The sequence below is a fragment of the Idiotropiscis lumnitzeri genome, chromosome 18 (genome assembly GCF_059441095.1).
Source record: "Idiotropiscis lumnitzeri isolate Australia: NSW breed Sydney's pygmy pipehorse chromosome 18, RoL_Ilum_1.0, whole genome shotgun sequence".
In the NCBI taxonomy this organism is placed as follows: Eukaryota; Metazoa; Chordata; class Actinopteri; order Syngnathiformes; family Syngnathidae; genus Idiotropiscis; species Idiotropiscis lumnitzeri.
Genome location: NC_142408.1, coordinates 11,906,946 through 11,928,047, shown reverse-complemented (window position 1 = coordinate 11,928,047; position 21,102 = coordinate 11,906,946). Strand labels below are relative to the sequence as shown.

Here is a 21,102-nt window from a genome sequence, read left to right as displayed (position 1 = left end):
ACTTGTGTCAACGTTATAAAAAAAAACACTATCCTTAGCTTTTCTCTTCACCTGAAACATCCGGCCAAATTATTAAACAATTATTTTACTAATTGATTGATCTGGAGATTATTTTGTTGATAAAATGATGAATCCAATTTAAATTAATATTCATGCCTTTATTAAAAAAAAAAAACAGGCCTTTTTTTTAATTGACTGGAGAAAACATAGTAACATAAATATTTAATGATTTGGTTACTGGTTTCATCCATTACATGTCTGCAAATTAGCATAAATATTGATCATTATTTTCCAAAGTCAAAGTAGATCCGTCTGCTTTCAGAGAACTAAAGAAATCTGAGAATATTTAGTGCTGAGAGGCTGAAATTCTGAGGATTTTAGGTCACTATACTGTAATTAATTGATTAGTTGTGGATGAATTAATTAATCATTACGCCTCTAATAATTATATTTTCAATCCAAATAAATTTGGAAAAAACTAATTTTTGTACCTATAAGTTAAAGTTGAGGTGTTTTGCACCATAAAAAATAAACGTAAAAAAGTATGATTAGATGTACATTTAATTATCTAATATGGTTGTTGTCTTCCCCCCCACTACTGCAGTTGTGTACATATGTGGCCCCCTGGACACTTTCCTGAACATCATGAAACTCTTCAACAGCGAGATCCCAGACCCAGAAAACTACGCCATTTTTTATCTGGATGTTTTTGCAGAAAGCTTGAGAGAGCGCAAACCATGGCAAAACTCTGACCTTGACTGGGACGATCCCATCAAAGTCTTTAAGGTACACTGAAACAAAAACACACGCACACATTCATCCAAATTCTCCTGACTGGAGTTCTGGGTAAGCTGGAAGCTATCCCAGCTGACTGTGGGCGAGAGGCGGGGTACCCCCTGCTCATCAGTCAATTAGTGCACATACACAAAAATATCGATATATATGCTTTTATGTATCAATATCGGGCTAAGAAGAGGAAATTTTTTTTTTTTTTTCAAGCCAGCCCTTCTTGTGACCATGTCAAAGTGTCCTCAAGCAAGATTCTGAACCAGACCTCCATGTAAAGAGTAACAAAAGAAAGATGCTATTTTGCTTATTGCAAGAGTAAAATACATTTTTGAAATGTCTTTGCAAAAGAGACCAATATACCGATATGAGTATTCTCTATTTTTCTGTTTGTCTTTCTAGTCCGTTTTCATTATAACATACCGACCTCCTGATAATCCGGAATACAAAGACTTTCAGAGACGTCTCCACGCTAGAGCGCAACAGGATTTTGGTGTACATTTGGAACCATCTCTGGTATGTGAAAGTCAAATGCACATAATTTTGGAGTTAATGTGAAGTGACATGACCATAATGTCAACTTTATGGATTAATGCTTCAACAAAACCACTGTCATCTTGCAGATGGACTACATTGCCGGTAGCTTTTATGATGGCTTTGTGCTGTATGCAAAGGCGTTGGACGAAACGCTGGCTGAAGGCGGAGCTCAAAACGATGGCATCAACATCACAATGAGAACACAAAACCGCCAAATCTGGGGTGAGTTTACAGTGCGTTTTGTAGTAAATCCACTTTTCTGCAATAACCCAGCCAATGAGTTTATTCTGAAAACTAAAAAAAAAAATAAAGAAAAAAAATTGTAGTATATATATATATATATATATATATATACACATATACACACATTTTTAGTCCGTATCTTTCTAAAATTTGAAAGTTGTTCGCATACCTAGGGAATGTTTTTTTCATCAAGATTCGTCAAGGTCGCAAACAGTCGTTTGCCGACAATTTTAATGGTCTCAAACTGTTTTTTTCGTGTTGCAAAGTACTTATGAATGTGCTCAAAATATGATGGCCACAAGAAAAATTACTTTTCAACCATTAAATCTTTTTAGGAATGTCTGGCGAATGTCTTGGCAGCTGTTTGCAATATTGCACCAAACCCTGACAAAAAAAAAAAAAAATGACAGTCACTGTTGCAATTAGATACGGGCTTTAAGTTAATCAAAATCATAATAATGCATCCGACAAAGCACTTTTTGTGACACTCATAATTGTCATATTGATCCCAATGTTAAGTTAGTCACTTCCCCCTCCACCAATGAAGCAGCACTCGAAAAGTTATTTAGGCCAGGCGTTGTTGTAGCCACTGAAGTGACCCTCCAGTAACCATTAAGTGGGGTCAAATGAATGTTGACTCAGTCGATTTTAGATCACTGGCACGCACAAAAGCCAAATGGAATTATGGTATAGCCTCTAAACAAGGCATCACCAAATGGCGGACCGCGGTCCGGATCCGGACCGACAGATGGTTCGGACCGGACTATGATGAATACTTTTCGGGGCCCATTCGCAAACGTTGAAGCTGCAATTCTAATTAATACGGAAAAGGCGTCACTGATTTCAGCCAATCAAATCTTTTGTTTACGATCCACTGCCAATTGCGCAGCAGACCGGAAGAGAGTGCATCTGACAGTATGCCTTGCTAAAAAGTTAGCAAGGTCGATGCGACGGAGAAATTTAGTTTCGTTCTGGCTGCAGCCGATTTAAAACCAGTGTGCATCATCATATGCTCCGAAACCGTCGCAACATTGCGAAGCGCCACTACGAAACAAAGCTCCGCCCTTTTGTGCAAAGTTATCCGCTGAAGTTTGAGGTGAGCGCACGCAAAAACATCGAACTTCGAGTGCAGTACAACAGATTTTTACATTTTCGTTTCCAGCCCAGCGGCATGCAAACGAATGTGCACTAAAAGTATCATGGAATTTGGGGAAACATAAAAAAACACTCAGTGATGGGGAAGTTGTGAAGGAGTGCTTAAATGTGGTTGCACAAACATGATTTAAAGGAAAACACAAAGCCAGGATGTGTGAAATAATCTACCAAATCCCAGTGGCCCTGACTCCGTTCCAACCCAGTTAAGTTACTGGCAGGGCAGTCACAAACTTAATGCTTTGAAGGCCGAATTCCGCTTCATAATGATTTTACTGACGTCTTATCCTGAACCCTTCTCAGTATTAAAGTAAGAAAGGTGCTCTTTTTGAAGAATTCGTAGATTGACATGGACCGGAGAGAAGTGACATGGCAATCGTTGTGATTCTCTTTGATGCCTCATTCGCAGTCGGCTTGGGATGTGCACAGTGATGCCAAGAAATGAGCCTTTCTAATGTATGATCATGAACCATTTTGGAAGGATGTTAAGACACCATCGCCGGAAAACCTAGACATAAGAGCACAACAAGAAGAAGAGACATTACTTTGGTTTTATTATTCAAAATCCCCTTGAGTTCGAAGTAGCTCGGATTTTAATAAAGCATGAAACATGGCACTGTCTGACCAGACCTTTGATGTGGATGTTGTTGCTAGGGGTGACAGGTCTTGTTACCACAGACCACAAAAATGCCCGGGATATAGACATCAACCTTTGGGCCATGACCAACCAGGACACAGGAGAGTATGGGGTAAGTGTGCCCATTGTTTGTTTTTATTGTTGCCTTTGTGTTATCCCAGGTCACACGATGTAGGATGTTGAAGACGACCAAATTGAAAATGAAAAGCAGCCTTACAGAATTGTGACCGCTTGCCAAGAATTCAGTTGAAAGGCTGTCTTCTCTTATCCTCTCATTTTTACCTGTGAGAATGTATTAAGGTCAGCCATGCCGTTCTTGTTCCATGCAATTCAGAGAGATTAAAAAAAAAAAAGGCAAACATATACTGTGTGTGTGTGTGTACGTGTGTTTTACGGTTATAGTTTAATGAGCTTGTAGTGTCTTTTTGCCACCATGCAGCTTATCTGTTCACTTTCTTCTTTTAGAATAGGCGCAGTAGACCTTTTATAGACCAAGAACTATATGAATACAACATTCTTCACATTCTCAGAGGTTTATTTAAACATCATTAGCTGGCTAATTTACTATTAGAATCCGCTTACCTTCTTCTTCGTCTCCTTCTTCTTTGACCACTTCTTTTTTTGTCTTACCACAAATGTGCTCAATGCAAGTTAGGTCGCACAGTTGGTGTTGTAGGGATTGTGGTATTGCCGCTCTCTCTTGTAATGGTATGCCCCAGGCAGTAGCAGGTGGTAGGCAGGGGTTACGTGATGTCAGAATAAGGAAATACTGGCACGCTTGAACGCACACCGCTGTCTCACGTCTCTTCATACACAAACAGTCGGTACTGGCGCATTCGGAGGCAATTTTTGTCGTTTGCCCATTCCGCGAGTAGGTTCATCACTTGCACGAGGGCCGATTTGTGGGCGGGACTAAAATCAACCTCCGGCCTTTGTTAATCGAACTTTTTTAAAATTTGTCACTTCTGTCAAATGAAAATGACATCACAGTTGCTCAAAGCTCAGGAAACCACCAATCATGGCTCACCTGTCTTCTGAAGCTGTGCCATGATTGGACTTTACTGGTTAACTCATTCCAAAAACGCAGTATTAAACAGAATGCCGTGTTTAGACGTGGGGGGAACATTTATGGTTTGACTTCCCCTTTATAACGATTTGAAACCTGAAATATGGGATTCATTTTGAATGAAGAACACAAAACCCACATTACAACAAAAACTAAAGATGTGTGTTTTTAAGATGGGGCTGACCTCCTTCTACAGTGTTCAACATTGGAATGGATGGAGGTAAAAAACAGTTTTGTGTAGGTTCAAGCCACATCCTTTGGCTATTAGTATCTTGACAAATACCGGGGTCCTGACTTCTCTAATGATAACATGCTTAAAACCTCAAAATTCCACCACAGTTGGAGGAAAATATTTGTGTGTTGTGATCAGTAAAAGTTTTTTTTCCTACATTTTCTCCCTTTTGAGTGCAAAGGAAGTGGGTTAGCTACATTTGACTTCAGTCAGAATTTCATCAAGGTCCTCTGAGGCAGTCAGCGGGAGGGCTTGTTCTCATTTATCTTTAATTGGTTTTCTTCTCTGACCGATTGGCCGGGTTGCTGGCCTGGTTTTATCATTCTCATACATGTTTTAAGGTTTGTGTTTTGCTGGTGACCAGTCCTGGGCGTATCCCGCCTCCCACCCATAGTTGACCCCCTTAGCAGTATCATCGTCTGAGAATCTGAGTCACTAGAACATTTTTTTAATACCGTTACCACAAGTGAGCATTACGACGGAACCGCTTCGATTGGTTACAATCTATTCCAGGAGATTTGTTATCTTCTGATTTGAAAACAATTTTCCCCCCTGGAAGTAATCAACATATAAATCAGTTTGAAAGTCAAATTTATGCCCTCATTACACCGTTATTAACTCCACAAACATTTTTGTGTCTGGGTAAATATTCACTCAGATTTAGAAGCTTTATCAAGCTCATTCTCTTCAACAACCATTCATCAATGAATGTGACCTATTTCGTTTGAAAATTATGTATTGTTTATGAGAGATATAATACTGCTGTTTTTCAAAACTCCCACTCAAGGACACTTTTTTCAAGTTGTTGTTTCCTGCAAAAATGCGATTGTTTTGTTAAATAACCGCCATAAGAATTTCTATTCAATTTTATTCAAACTCTGTCTTGTAAGCGGATGCTTCGTTATGGATTTAAACATGAATTGAGATCAAGTTCCATTTTAATACAGTTCATTTCATACAAAGAAAAGTCAATTACTATTGCATAGGCACACATCTGTACTTTTGATCTGGAAATAGTCCTTCACCAGCTCATGATATTTTTAAGTCACGTTACAATTTGTAGGTAATAATGTTGCTTTACGACAGTGCAATGCTGAGGGGAACGCGTGTGACCCTGGGGAACATGCTTTTTTTCCGTCGTACTACAATAAAGTGTAATTGCACATCCACTCCAGTAGTTGGCAGTGGCGATCTCCTTGCCCATTGTGCGCAGCGAGTATTAGCTCTACGGTGTAGGTTTGTTTTGCAACAAAAATGCTCTTATTTATAGTTGCAGCGGAGAGCGGGTGGTGGGGGGTCGGGGCGCAAATTGTTTTCTTCTTGCGAGGGGGGGGGGGCTAACAGAAAATAATTTAGAAGCACTGCTTTACAAGAACAGCCGACAACTCTTGAGTGGACTTCCTCAACTCCAAATCTTGACCTCATTCGACATCTTTGGCTTTCATATTGAGTAACAGTGGTTGGCTCTTAATCTCTCGAGGGTCAGCCACTGTTCCACGCCATTAATATTCCTATGTAGCCATTCTCTTCATCTTCCAATCCATAATCCTTGTGCTGATCAATAAGTTAATGGAATACATTGCATTAAAGTTCCCCATATCCAGAAAAATCAAAAAACATGTTCAATTTATGCAGGACATACAATTTGTTTTGTGTAGCTGCTCTTAAGAGAAGCAAAAGCAGCCCTGGAGTGATAAGCAGCGCAAGGCCTGCAGCTACTATTTCACCTATTTCAGTCTTTGCAGGCCCTGCCCCCACTCTCATCTCCATCTGCATTGTTTGAATGACCCCGCACAAGGGTGATGGCCTTCCACGTTTAAGTCGAGACGACACAACATGCTACAAGCATGGAGGGAAAGCAAAACAAAGCAAAACAAAAAAGACCTTCTGACATGCATGAAACTCAGGAGTCATGTTTCACAGCAGGAAAACAGATGTTGGACCATTAAAGTAAAAATCACTCTCCGACTTGCTCGTGGTTAATCTTATTTTAGGCGCGACCTGTACAATGTTCATCATAACTTCTGTCATGGTTTCTGATGTGCAAGAGTCTGTTAATTGAGTCACTGGTGGTCACTAGATTGATTAATCACACATTATGGAAATCACTTGAAGCATATCCTGTAATTTTAGGCTTTGACAATCATCCCAGTTAGAATTAATGTTAATTTAATTGTAATATTTGACACAAATAAGACATTAATGGGCTTTTAATTAGAAATCACATTTGAATATGATTTCAGACTGCAATTTGAACTGACAATATATTCACAACACTATAGTTCAGTAGCTCAGGCATTTAAATGCTTCTTTTTTTTTCTTTTTTTTTTACTTTTATTTTACTGCAAGCAATGCATTAATTTATTAACATCTATTTACTACCATGTACATTCAAAGTAACTAAAATAATCTTGGCAAAAACTATTATGACTAGTTGTTTATTGCAATTTCGGCCATTTTAAAATGGTTACACAAAACAACAACAAACAAAGCTGTCCCTCAACTATCGCGTTAAATTTCTCATATTTTCTTGAGTGGAAATCACAGTTGCATTTTAGACTATTATAGTTTGTTAAAAAATTAAATGTGATTTAATAAGAGCAAAATCGGTGGCCTCGCGAAACCTCTATTTCTCCAGCCAAGTGTTGCTAATCACTGAAGCTAACATTAAAGCTGGCATCCTCGCTTGATGCAAAATGTCCATATCAGGTCCAACTTCAGTGTCTTTAGACCACAGGTGTCAAACTTCAGATCTGGGGGCCAGATCTGGCCCACAACATCATTTTATGTGGCCCGTGAAGTGCTTCAACTTGTTGTTTCTTGCTAAAATACAAATTGTTTTCACTTTTAAAAATGTTGAGATATTGCACTCATTTTTGGTTGCCAACCCCCCACCCCCTTTTTTATAATATTTGAACAAACATTTTTTAATGGCCTCTTATTTAAAAAATAGTTATTCATCAATTTGTGCCATGCGATTGGCTGGCAACCAGTCCGGGGTGTACCCCGCCGACTGCCCAAAGATAGCTGGGATAGGCTCCATCATGCCTGCGACCCTCGTGAGGAGAAACTGCCTGGATAATGGATGGGTTAATCATCAATTTGTTTCAGTTTCTTCCCAGAGGAAAGGTGGGGATATTTGTAAAAGACCACCTCTGAATTTCCCAATTTTCAATTCATCACACATGAAAAGTCCCCAACACGACTTTTTATCACTGCATTCCATTCCATTCTCCAAATGGTCCTGTAATTTAAAATCAAATTTCTTCTCTGCTGTCCTCCGGTTCTTCTCACAGTTCAATAACATGCATATTAAATCTGTTGAAACTTCCAATTAGTGTGAATGTTTGTGTGAATGGTCGGCTGCTTGTGTCAGTCCCCCAACCGCCGCTGACGTCAGCACGGCTCGACGCCAGGTTTCCTGTGACCCTTAACGGGAAAAGTGATGTGGAAAATGACAGAATTCATGTTTTTTTATATTTTGGTATGAAGATACTGGTTATTATAGGTCCTTGCCAAAAAATGAGGTTGCAATGGATAAAAAAAAAACAAAAGAAATGTTCTTTTATTATGTTTGTGCAGCTGGTTGCATACTACAATGGAACCATGAAAGAGATCATTTGGTCCCAGACGGAGAAGATCCACTGGCCCAGTGGGGGCCCACCGCTGGATAACCCACCCTGTGTATTTTCCACAGATGACCCCTCCTGCAATGATGGTACGATATACGCCATTTCCCATCAACCTTTCCCCACAGTATCATTTGCTGTGAAAGGGGGTGGGGGTATGCAAAGCCATGCTGGGCCCTGTGGATGCACTACATGTCCTCGGACAACTAATCTTTAAAAATGCTTAGCCTAGGGTAGTGGTCCCCAATATGTTTTCTGCCACCGGTTCATGGTCCAACTGATATTTATTTTTGGCAACCATCCGGTCCGTCGACAGGAGACGTGGGGGGCGGATAGTTTGGGGAGTGGTGGTGCTGACGAACATTCCCTGTCTGGTGATAAGATTAAAGTTAATAAATAAATAAATTGGTGTGGCCCTGTACCAAAGGGCCATGGACTGGTGGTCGGGAACTGATCATTGCAATAATTTACTTATAGAGGATTTATATATTTTTCAACAAATGTAAAAAATAAATAAATCCATTTCTTTTAATCCTACCCAAAGACGAGTTGACCACCGAAAAAATACCTAAATGTAATGTTATGGAAAGGAACTTCTGGTTCTTGCGCAATCTTGAGACCCAGCAGCGTCTCTCACAGTGATACTAATTTAACAGAACAGTCTTATTTTTATAATTGTAGTTTGCAGCAATTTCTCCACCATTAAACTTTGGAACAAAGCAGAATTTCTGATGCTTCTATTTTATTGGATCTCATCAACTCGTAATTAAGTCAAATAATCTCAGCATCCAAATACTAATTCATATCTAACTGTGGTAGTCAATATTGTTCATATAGGTTTATTGGGCTCTTATCTGAAGTGGATCGTTTTGTATTCATGAAACAGTTTTATGTCCAGATCGGAAAACAAAAAGAAAAAAAAATCTGTGATTTTTAAGCGATTTTTAACTATTTTTCTGAATTATGAGGCTTAATTGTTAGGCTATGACAGTGTTATTTATATTAAGTGAATTGTTTTTATCGGATTGTAACAATATTACGTTATGAATCGGTACTTGCATAGTCGCAGCTATGTGTTTTTTAATTTTTTTTTAATTTTTATAGCGTCCCATTTCATTCCTTTTCAAAGATATGAATGTGGACATCTGTTGAACATATGAGAGACGACTGAGTGTGGAATCCGTCTCTTGTTTCCAGGTCAGCTGCCAGTTCTGGGAATTGTAGCTGTGGGATCTGGCTTGGCACTCATCATTTTTGGAATCTCCAGTTTTCTCATTTACAGGTGAGTTTGAAAGCATCGTGCTGACGCAGTCTGTCTACGCTGCTCTTTGAAACAGTACAACTGTAAAGGTTATTTAAATGGGACGTCAAAGCGATGTGATTGAAAAGAGATTCATGGGTGGTGCTGCAATGAGTGTCTGTGTGGTATTTTCACCATTGTTGCCCCAGAAACAGCTCAGCAGGTGTTGATCTTAAAACAGTGGATAGGTGCGTTTAAACTGTCATGTGAGCTCATACCCTGGGCCCAAACACCCTTCTGACTTAATGATCATTAAGTCTATTCACTGTTTTCGCGAGTTGCTTCGGATTAAATCCAAATGTCACATAGTTTAATGATTCACACACATAGGCTGATAAATGTGAGAAAAATGCATTTGCTCATGTGCTTGCGGGATTTCACGCTAAACTATGAACTACTTATACACAGTTTTGTCTTGAAGTCTTTTTGTAATGAGTAACACAATATACTACTGTGGTAATTCATTTTATCCTCTTGTAAATGTACTTGCTAGCTGTATAAAGCAGCAGGATCAAGGCTTCCCTGCCATGTTTTTCCTCGTCAGGATTTAATGGGGGAAAGGAGCGGCTGAAACGGTGCTGGGCTTTTGTCATGTTTTATTATACTCATTTGAACTTGTTGCTGATTCATGATTGTTTTCAATTACCCTGCTAAGAAAACATGTCTATGTCTTGTCTAGGTTAACCACTGATTTGTGTGTGCGGTTGGGAGATGACAATAGTCTTAAAAAAAAAATATATATATATATATATATATAATATCCAAATTCACATTTTATACTTCATATTAATGAATCACAATCAGAAACAAGATACTGTACTTACTGGAGGCACAGTGGTACTACTGGTTAGAAAGATGGCCTCACAGTTTAGAGGTCGTGGGTTTGATTCCGGCTTCGGCCTTCCTGTGTGGAGTTTGCATGTTCTCCCCGTGCCTGCGTGCGTTTCCTCCCACATTCCAAAAACATGTACGGCAGGTCGATTGAACACTCTAAATTGCCCCTAGGTATGAGTGTGAGCGCAGATGGTTGTTCATCTTTGTGTGCCCTGCGATTGGCTGGCAACCAGTTCAGGATGTATGACCTACTGCCCGAAGATAAGGCGATCCCAGTCGGCAGAGTTGTCGTTTTTCCATTCAATTTTTTTTTTCTTAGAATGAAATCGCCTTTCAGAACCATCTCGGAGCTGGTTCTAAATCGCAGGCTGTCAAGGTTTTAGTGAGGCCGTATCGTGACTCGTCACTGTCATCTGATTGGCTGACAGTGATGCAGCAAGGAACTGCACTGCGCACGCCCTTCGTTGTACAAGAGCGAGATAGAGCCACCATCGCCATCCATCCATCCATTTTCTGACAAGGGTCGTGGGGATGCTGGAGGCAATTACGGCTGCCTACGGGCAGTAGGCGGGGTATACCCTGAACTGGTTGCCAGCCGATCGCAGACCACACAATGACAAACAACCACTCGCACTCACACTAACACCTAGAAACAATTTAGCGCATCCAATCAATCTACCATGCATGTCTTAGGAATGTGGGAGGAAACCGTAGTACCTGGAGAAAACCCACGCGGGTACGGAGAGAACATACAAACTCCGCACATGTAGGTCTTAGCCCGGGATCGGACCCTCCACCTCTGAACTGTGAGGCGGACGTGCTAACCTGCCGCCACCGCAATTGCCAAAGTTATAAAAATACAGTATATACAATAAACGGTGTTTTACAACAACATTGAAACATATTTACAATATCATATGTATAGATGAAATATTGAAGCTTGGTGTACATTTTTTTTGTGTGCACGCACCGCTCGCCAGTTCGCATTCATTTGAAGTTCAGTATGAATGAGTACTGACGGTGAGCTTTTGCGTGTTGGGAAGCACAAAATGTGTTTTGTTTTGTACTGTAGTTTGGTTATGATGGATGGCGGGTGACTGTTTCTAGTAGCCTTAAATCCGCAAATCTATTTTTCATCTATTAGCACAGAAATACGTTCCGAGCTCGCACTGCGTTGTTGAAATGTGCCATTTGATTATTCAAAGTACAACAAAAATGGAGTGTCGGTGCGCGTTCTAAGCATTCAAGCAAGGGACATAGTGCGCCAGTGTCAGTCCACAATGACTGTCTCTGTCTGTACGCCAACACAACAGGTGGCACCAAAAAAAGCCTTTAAACTCTAAACCTATTTTGGCCAATCAGTAGCCTGAAGAAAACAATTTCTAGAAAATCATTCCGTATGTGTAGCCTGATATTGAAGTGAAGTGAATATATGAATATATCATTGTAAAAAAAAAAACAACTAATACTTATGTGAATATAGAGTATGCTTTCTACAGTATAAATTAATAAGATGCAGGTGAGTGAGGTCTCATTTGGAATCAAACCATTATTAGTCCCTCGCTTTAAAACAAATCTTTTAAGTTACCTTCTAAACCATTTTAGAGTTTCCGAGTTATCTCGTCGTGGCTGGTTTTCTTCCTCCAGAGACAGTATTGATTCTTGTGACATGAGCGTCACTCTTGGTATTGTCTCGCATTGGTCTTTAAAAGCACTCCCAGGGTCATGAAGATTTTATGTGTGCCTCAGTGGAACAGACCAAAACCATATGATTCCTCCATCAAAGATTGAATCTACTAATACAAGATTTTTACTATAAAAAAAAACAAAACAAAAAAAACCTCTCCTGTAGCACACAGGCAGCTGGTGCAGACACTTTAAGTTGGGTGTAATGCGAGCTCTTTTTCTGGCCCTTTGAAAGTAGACATGCAGCTGAATTGTGCAGCTGTAGCTTTCTGAGTGCAACACTCCCCCCACCCCGGAAGACCAGAAAGAAAAGCATTACAGCAATGCATTCTGCAGGTAATAAAAGTGTAAATTAGTGTTTCAGTTACGGATGTCAGATCACATATTTCTTTCACCTGAGTCCAAGTCACCGGATTTCCCAACATGAAACCTTTTTATATGGCAAGTAGAGAGGTGTTTTTAAGTATTTATTTATTCTTTTTTATCACATCAGGTTTTCAGCTGGTGAATTGTATGTTACGATTCGCTCACTTTATACCCAAAGTGCTCAATTTGCACACATCCCAATTCGCTGTTTCACTTTGTCAGCTTTCCACATTAAAATACAAGTAATTCCCTACTACAAATTATCCTTGTTCACTTTTGTCACGTAGAAAGGTGAGAGTCCGTGAGGATCCAGTTGTTTTCTTGGATTGGGTGGTGCAGGAATGAGCAGGAATGCTCAGAGATGGGTGAATGAAGGAAAACAGCACTTTAGGTCTTGGAGACGAATTAGCTTTATTTGATTTAGCATGATGTGGCCCATTTAAGATGATGAAATACAACCTGTTATATGTCTGTTCAGTAAAACAAGATTCTTCACTTTTTTTCTGATAGTGGACTCTGGTCCGATAACCAGCACGTGTTGTCCTGGTTGAGCTGCGGAATGTTTTCCGACATCCATGACGTAACATCTAAAATACAATTTAAAAGGACATTTACTGGCCTTTTGTCGTGGCGATATACATCTGTGTTGCATGTAGCAATTAAAAATAACTGGGCCCAGAATTGAACCGTGAGGGACACTGCAGGTGAGTTCATAGGCCAAAGATGACTAGTTATTTTGAAGAAGAAAAAAATATCTATTGTTAAAATACGTTGAAAAAAGTGACAGATATACCAACCATGGCTTAAAGTCTCATTGAAAGTGTTCAATGATCAGTTTTATTTTTCTTGAAAATTGTCATTGACTTGATCCAAGTTTGCTGTTAAAATCAAAATTGATAAACAATCGAAATGAGCTCGAGCAGGTTGTCAATTCATTTGACAATTTCACTGGCTGTGATACAAAGAGGAGATCTGTGACTTAGTTAATCATGGTAATCCAATTCAAGAATTCATTTGAAACAACATTCTCCAAAAATTTAATTATTAATGCAAAAAGTCATGGAGGTCACGTTCAGGCACAAAAATGAACCAAACGTGAAAATTCCAGATTCAAAGAATTTGTTCTAGCTATGTTGTCTTCATCTGTTTTTGCTTTAGTTGTTTGAGCCGTTTATGTGATTAAATCCATTAGTGGCTCCACAGTGGTAGTATTAAGAAAAGAAATGAGTGCATGATGTCGAGTTGTGCATATATTTTTTTCATTACACCGATACAATCACTCGAGGGGAAATTCAACTCACATTCTGCTGTAGAGGTTTGTGTGTTTGTTTTTGATTGAATTTTTTTGTTGTGTATGTCTCATGAAATGAATCCAATACAAGTCCTAAACAATTAAACAACTAGAAGAATTCTAAAAATGTAAAACAAAACAAAGCAAAAAAATAAATAAATAATCACGTGCTATTGGTAAAATGTGCTTCAGGTGAAATGGATGATTGCTTTTGAGGGCATAAACCCTGATTATTAAGTTATACGTTATTAATAACCCTAAGAATTTGATCATGTTTGCACGACTGACCATTAACACTAACAAGTGTTAATCACCAGCCAATCAGAATGGATTTTGATCAGAGGAATGGTGGAAGAAAGATGGAGGAGCAGCTTTCCACCTCAGGTAAATCTCCGAAATCTGCATCTGAGTTGATTAAATTCAATATTAAGCTTCCATCAGATAATTTCATGAGCATTGTGTATTTTACCCTGACAAAGCAAAAACTAACACCCGCCCTTTCTGTTTCTTTTTACAGCGCACAGTTCAACAAGCACAGCATGGTTTCCTTAGGAACTAGATGACCTGGACTATTGGCCGGTAAATGTTGTAAAATGCCCTCTACTTTTGGAATACTTTTCATTTGAATCATTAAACATGATTATAACATATCTAGTTCTGCATTTCATATTTGTAATTCTGTCTTTCATTTTTGGGGGATTCTAAGCTTCAGTTTTACACTTTCTTCCACAAGTGACACTCGTACATGCTGTTGGAGTGTACTGTGCAAAAGTCTTAGAAACTTATACTGGCACATTTGGCACCTAAAGTCTGTTTTGTCTGATTAGTGTGAGCAAGTTCTGCTGCTGTGAGTTCTGATTAACTTCCTTGGCCACAGCATGATTCAATGTAGTGGGTCTGATTGTGTTCATGCACATGCATGGGCACCCAACATGCACATGTATGATTACCACACCAGTTATTAAGAACCCAGGGGTGTACTACGGACATGAAGAATAAAAAAACTGATGTTCCTATCTCTTGGTATGATTATCATATTGCTTGAAAGGAGCCGCAAAGTTAGGAAGGGTATAATAACAGGAAGCTTCCTCTCTCAACGAAATGGAAATCAATTTAACGTCATTGTGTGTACCTGAACTGTCCTATTATGAAACTGTTGGCCTACGTTAGAATGTGTGGTTTGAAAAAAAGTCGGAAAAACAATGAAGCTTGTGGTTTGCTTCAGACTTTTGCACAGTACTACAAATCATTTACTGAAGCCTTTCTGACAAACATGCACTTTAGTGACTATTCAGTGCTCGGCCTTGAGGAAATAATCAGAAAGCTTTTGGCATTCAGGGAATTGCACCATTTCAAGACCCTTCCAGATGTTTATTGGCGAATGCTAACAAGTGGCTTTCTGTTATTGCAGACACCAGTGGAGCTTTGCTGATGGACACGGAGGTGCACAGCACAGTGGCCTCTACCGCCATCATGCAAGACCAACAAGCTGCTGTCTTCACTACTTGAGCTACAAATCACCACTAAAATGCTTTATTTGAGTTATTTTCTAATCAGCCAGTATAAGCCAGAGTTTCTGTTGATAAGAATAAGAATGAATATTTATTTCACATGTTTTAATGGAAACAATGAAAAAGAGTACAGTATATGGAATCATTTCTATCCGTTATGTATTCAATGCTGCTGTTTGTATTTTCATGAATGTAACAAAACGATTTTATACTCGGATATGTCTAATTGCTGGGGTCATGCAATTTGGGGATTTGACTGCCCATATGGAATAATGAAAACAATAGAATTTCCCATACTGTGAACTATATAAAGGTGTATTTTTACTACTTGGAAAATGGGTCATTGTTTATCTTGAAACGTACATGTATTATCTAGGTAAAATATATGCAACATTGAGATGTTTTTTTTAACCAATTTAATAAAAACAACCTGTCAGAATGAAATGGTTTCTTTCTTGTATTTCTTTATCTAAGAACAACAAAAATGTTCATTCCAAGTAGATTCACATGAAACAAGTGATTGAAATAGATGAACGGCTTTGGAAGAGAGGAATTTATTTTCATACCATAACAAAAGTAATGAAATATATTTTCAACATATTTTGGAATGAGGAACGGTCCGGATTGTCCGCAGATTTAACCAGGTGGCTACTCTCTCAGTTGATTTGGGAGTGTATGCAGCAGCAGTGTTAGGGGAGGTTAAGCAGAGCTGCTCTGGCTCTGATGTTTTAATGGAGGGGCTGGTCCAGCAGAGGTATTCACATATGGGACTTATGAAACAATAGGCCCACTGTGGAGCCTCACACTTTGCTACTCGGGCTGCCAGAGGTCTCTGAACGAGGCTCTTTAAATAGGAAAAGCATTTTTTTTTGGGGGGGGGGGGGGGGGCGGAGAGGGGTAGAGGTGCACGGCTGGTTTGATGGTGTTTCCTGTCCTCAAAATATATGCACACAGACATCGTCTGCAGTATTTGCAGACACAAACAAGCGTTGGAGAAGTGATGTTTTCTTGACTGTCTAACATGAGGATGAAGGAAAAAAAAAAAAAACAAGGTTGGAGAGAAGCGAGAACACAATATGCAAGCGCTGCAATAATTTCCTGCAGCCATCTGGAAGTGTTTTACACCTTTTAGACGGTGTCGGAATGTGTGGGCTCTGCTCGTTTGTCATTTTTGAGTGAAAAGGATTTTTCCCGCGTCTGTAGAAACACACGTACAAAAAATACAGTGGAAGGCTTTGGACTAATCGCTGGAAAGCTGCTTCCCCTCTGCGGTGCTCAAAAATAACATCAGACCTGTCACAATTCTCAAGAATTAATACATCTAGTTGGGCAGTGAAGATATTTGCCTTCTCATGCTATTGCATCAATGTTTGTTTCTTTAACTTAGTGGCTAATCTCTCAAAGTCAATTCAATTATAATGATTGTATTATTAGAATTAATTGAATCAAATTCATTTATTCCAGGGTCAAACTGCTTCCACCATGAAGCCTTGATTAAGACACATGTAATCAAGTGTTGAATAAAACTGACCTGACGTATTGGTGGACCAAGCGATAAACATTTTTATGTATGTATTATGCAACATATTTTGTATGTTTTGGATGGATGCCAAGGCTGGTGACTTGCGTGGACTTTACAAGCTATCACAGGATCAGATGTAAAAATTAAATAATAATACATGAAATTCTCCCCAAAATGCTCAGTTTTGAGCAAGTGTTTAACTACTAATACGCATTACAAAACAAGGAAGGTGGGCAAAATGCACTTTTTCTTTTTTTTTTAAAAATCTACTATACACGTTATTTTTCATAAATACTTGAATTAGGACTTTTTACACACAGGTCAGGGTAACTGAATATGTGCCCCCCTTTAAACGGGAACTTCAATCCCCCCAAAATTATTTGCAATAATATAAAATAAAGTGTAAGCGGCATGATGGATAACTGATTAGCACGTACGCGTCGCAGTGCACAAGTCGTGGGTTCGAATCTGCCTGTCGCCTTCCTGTGTGGAGTTTCCATTTTGTCCCCGTGGCTGTCATTTTCAGTTCACTAAAAGTGACAAAATGGCCGCCCCCTGAGATGTACAAAAATGGGTGGACTTTACTGCTTACTTCATATTCCACAAACGCAATATTAATCACAATGCTGTGTTTGGATGAGTGGGGCTGCATAGGGCATATTCTTGTAAAGAAATGTTTAGGGTTGCCTTCCCTGTAAAATCACCATTTAAGAATTGCAATTTATATTTACTTGATATTTACATTTGTCTGATGATCTTAAACATAAAAGTGAAGTAACCATGCAAAAACAATCTTGAAAGAGGGTGAATTTTATTTCACGATACTAAGCGGCTAGGAATTCTGTATGAATTAAGTGAAGTTGGCTAAGATTTATTGTATGTTGTTAAAAAGCTAGCATGCTAACTTGACTCTCTCTCACTCTCTCATATGATCTATTATGAACCTTTATTTGTCACACAGTCTGCTGCCTCAGTTCTATTTATATTACAACATCGAAACACCATCTTTTTATCTTATTTTTTTTATTATTCATTTTTTAATTGCGCATTCTCAATTCTAAAACAATACATAGCCATCACACTTGAAGAGCGTTTTTGCATCACTGTTAGTCCCTCGATGTTTTTACCACTGTTCCACGTTTCCCCTTTCGTAGGAAACTCAAGTTGGAGAAAGAGCTCGCTGGAATGCTGTGGAGGATTCGGTGGGAGGACCTCCAGTTTGAGAGCCCCAATAAATACCACAAACGAGCCGGCAGTCGTCTCACGCTCTCACAGGTAAATGGCCGCCTCGTATTTTACAGCATGATTTCATTTCAATAAGGGTAACAAATGAATACAAATTGTTCGCCGGAGGTTAAGGAAAACAAGTTCCAAAGCACTTAAATTGTTGTGAAGCAGACAGGCAGGCTTACAGACACATGAGCTCATATTAAAGCTGGCAGACCTGAAAATGTCATCATAATTCTTGACTTTATATTGCCTTGTGTGGCAGTGTCACCGGCACAGCCTCCATCGTGCAATTAAGAAGTTGTTGCTCTTTTGTCAGCTTCCAGATAACACAACACAGCATCCAACTGCTTCCTTTTACGGCAGCCTTATTGTGCGTTGTTTCTCAGCCAGGAATCCCAAAATAATCGTTTGACACGTTCAATGTTTGGTGATAGGCGCAGAAAAAGCAAACATCAGCAGCAGCAGACCCGAAAGAGTCAAAATCTTTTGTATACACACTCCAAGTTGTTTTGCCAGAGTTTTATTGAAGGTGGCTGGGTTTGTGGTGGCAAAAACATATTAAGTGATCGTTAAAATAAGCTTCTGCCTGGCGTTGGTTCCTATATTTATAATACCTTGTCGCGTTCTTCAAGTATCAGGTTCTGTTGTCTGAGGAGTCATGCATCTTCTGCGGATTGAGCCCACAAGCGTTTGTGAAAAGCTTCTTTTTCCACTTGTTTGTCCTTCAATCCCAGGATTATGCTGCGTATTATTATGCATATGGTATTTAAACTATGTAAACTTTGTCTTCAGTTTTTTTTTCCTCCTATCTGTTTTCAGCACCGCTATTACTTTGCCAGGGGAGTCGAATAAAAGAATGTGACTCGAGGGCAATGTTCTGCATTAAATCAAGAAAATCACAGATGTTATGCACAAAAAGAAGACTGCGCTTCCTTGCGACTGGAATCAACTGAACATTTAAAACAAAACAGTTATCAGAATCTAAATTATGTTTGTGAGTCATAGAGAATGAAATAAAGTTGTGTGACGTTGCCAAGGAGATGGTGAATGAGAGTTTTGTGCTCAAATAACGGGTTGTTGTTGCGCTGATTTACCGAGTGGAGCCAAAACGACCTCTATATGTGGAGACGCTCTTAATGTGCGGAGATCCAATACGACCATTTCCTGCCGTTGCAGAAAAAGTGGAGCCTTCTGCAATAAAACAATTGTTATGCAACACAACTCGTTGTCAAATGCTGCAAAATAACCATAGCGCTACCTGTTATGGTGGAAAGTGAGAACAACACTCGCATCCCCTGACCTCAACCCTATTGAGAACAGATGGCAGTAAACCTCCAAACAGCAACTCCTGATTGGAGGCAATTTTTGAACCCTTAAATGAGAAACAGACAAAAAGTAACCATTACGGCTGATGGACGTTAGATACTCGGGAGCTTACTTGACATGAGATATGACGACTTGAGTGATTGTTGTTCATTTTAAATATTTGATTTAAAGAGAAAATAATACATTATTCAAGCTATTAACTCATTCAATCCATAAAACAAATATATACCTTTTCAAAAACGGAGTCCCTACCTCCCGAAGACGTATTTATAAGTCTTAGCCTTTTTTTAAATTATTATTTTATTTTTTTTTTGCACCATTACACCGTGTTTTTCTAGCATTAGAACACAATATTCTGTTGGCCTCGCAAAATCAGTTAAAATCCAGAAAAACACTGGAATTGAGGGGTTTCCTCTAGTGAAAATGTCTGGGATTAAATGAATTAAATAACTGAATCCAGCGTAAACGGGGGAATGACCCCTCAAATTTCCCCATTGTGGGACTAATAAAGGACATCTTTATCGCTATCGAGGCAGCATTGTCAAGTTGGTCGGAGCGGGGGAAGTTGTCGCGAGTTACTGTATAACTTTCGGCAGTGAAAACTGAAAGTAGCTAAGTGTCTGCAAATCCCTTCTTTTTCTTTGAATTGCTTTACTTGCGTAATAATTTGCAACACTGTATTTTGAGTGTGTTTGTTCAATAATATCCCTTTTATTATAGACGCTGATTCAATTGTTGATGAAAATGGAACATTTGATTCACTGTGAATGACATTGTCTATTTTGGAACATTATAGCATATGCTTAATAATTTGGAGCACAGTGTAACGTGTATGTCTTTTCCAGATCATAGTTTCCAATGTACTCTGCGCTCCCGGTGTTTGCATTCTATCCAATTGTGAAAATGATGACGCTCAGTGTCTGCACAAACTGCCTCCGCAATGCACCGATTCACTCTGTGAGAACATATTTACACGAGGCCTTGAGCCGCTGTTTTGAAGAGCCGAATACACTTGCGTTTTTTATGAATTTATTTTGCAGCTAAGTGACACCGTCGAAAGTGGACAGAATTTAATCCGCTTTGCTTCAAATTGCCTCAAGGCTAACACTATTTTTCATCCGTTTCTCCTCAGAGAGGCTCCAGCTACGGCTCCTTGATAACTGCTCATGGAAAATATCAGCTATTTGCAAAAACGGGCTATTTTAAGGTAAGGCTTGGTGAGTTCTGACATTTTCAACTCTCTCTTTTGCCACCTACACATGTGCAAGCTCGCTGAGAAAGCTGGAAAGGAGAAAGCGTGTGGGCGAATTTAGGTAGTGGGTTTTAATGTGAGCTGCAGAATGCGTCAGTTCTCCCTTTTTTTTTTGTGTCTTTCGATACTCCCGCCTTGCAGTCTGGACATGACAATCAAGTTGTTGCTGACTTTTATCTGTCTGTTTATGGCGGAGGAGGTGTGAGGGAAAACGACAAAAATAAGTGCCTCAATAACGAGTCTGATAATTTTGTGCGCGTGTGTTTGGCTGCATGGCTCCAGTTCTTTAAGATTTGCATTCCCTGTGAAAAAGCAAGCAAACCGCAATTAATAGCTGTTTTTGTATTTGTATTTGGTGCATTTAATTAAACTTATATCTCACAGAAGTAAGGAAAAATGGTGGTGAAGCTTCTTCGAAGTTGCTAATAAATACGGCGGTATCGCTAAGGTCATTAGTGTGTTGAGGCCTTTAGGTGATGAAGTACGGTACACGCTTGACTTG

At 39.2% G+C, this 21,102-nt stretch overlaps 1 protein-coding gene across 1 annotated transcript in view; it reads left to right on the top strand.

Moving 5' to 3' along the window:
* npr2 (natriuretic peptide receptor 2) overlaps window positions 1–21,102 on the top strand; it is a 48,405-nt gene that overhangs the window by 9,344 nt on the left and 17,959 nt on the right. The window contains exons 2-9 of the mRNA XM_088280647.1: window positions 605–786; window positions 1,189–1,302; window positions 1,410–1,545; window positions 3,373–3,467; window positions 8,236–8,371; window positions 9,480–9,564; window positions 17,947–18,067; window positions 20,481–20,555. Of these exons, the coding sequence (XP_088136773.1) occupies window positions 605–786; window positions 1,189–1,302; window positions 1,410–1,545; window positions 3,373–3,467; window positions 8,236–8,371; window positions 9,480–9,564; window positions 17,947–18,067; window positions 20,481–20,555 (944 nt within the window). The remainder of the gene's footprint in view (window positions 1–604; window positions 787–1,188; window positions 1,303–1,409; window positions 1,546–3,372; window positions 3,468–8,235; window positions 8,372–9,479; window positions 9,565–17,946; window positions 18,068–20,480; window positions 20,556–21,102) is intronic.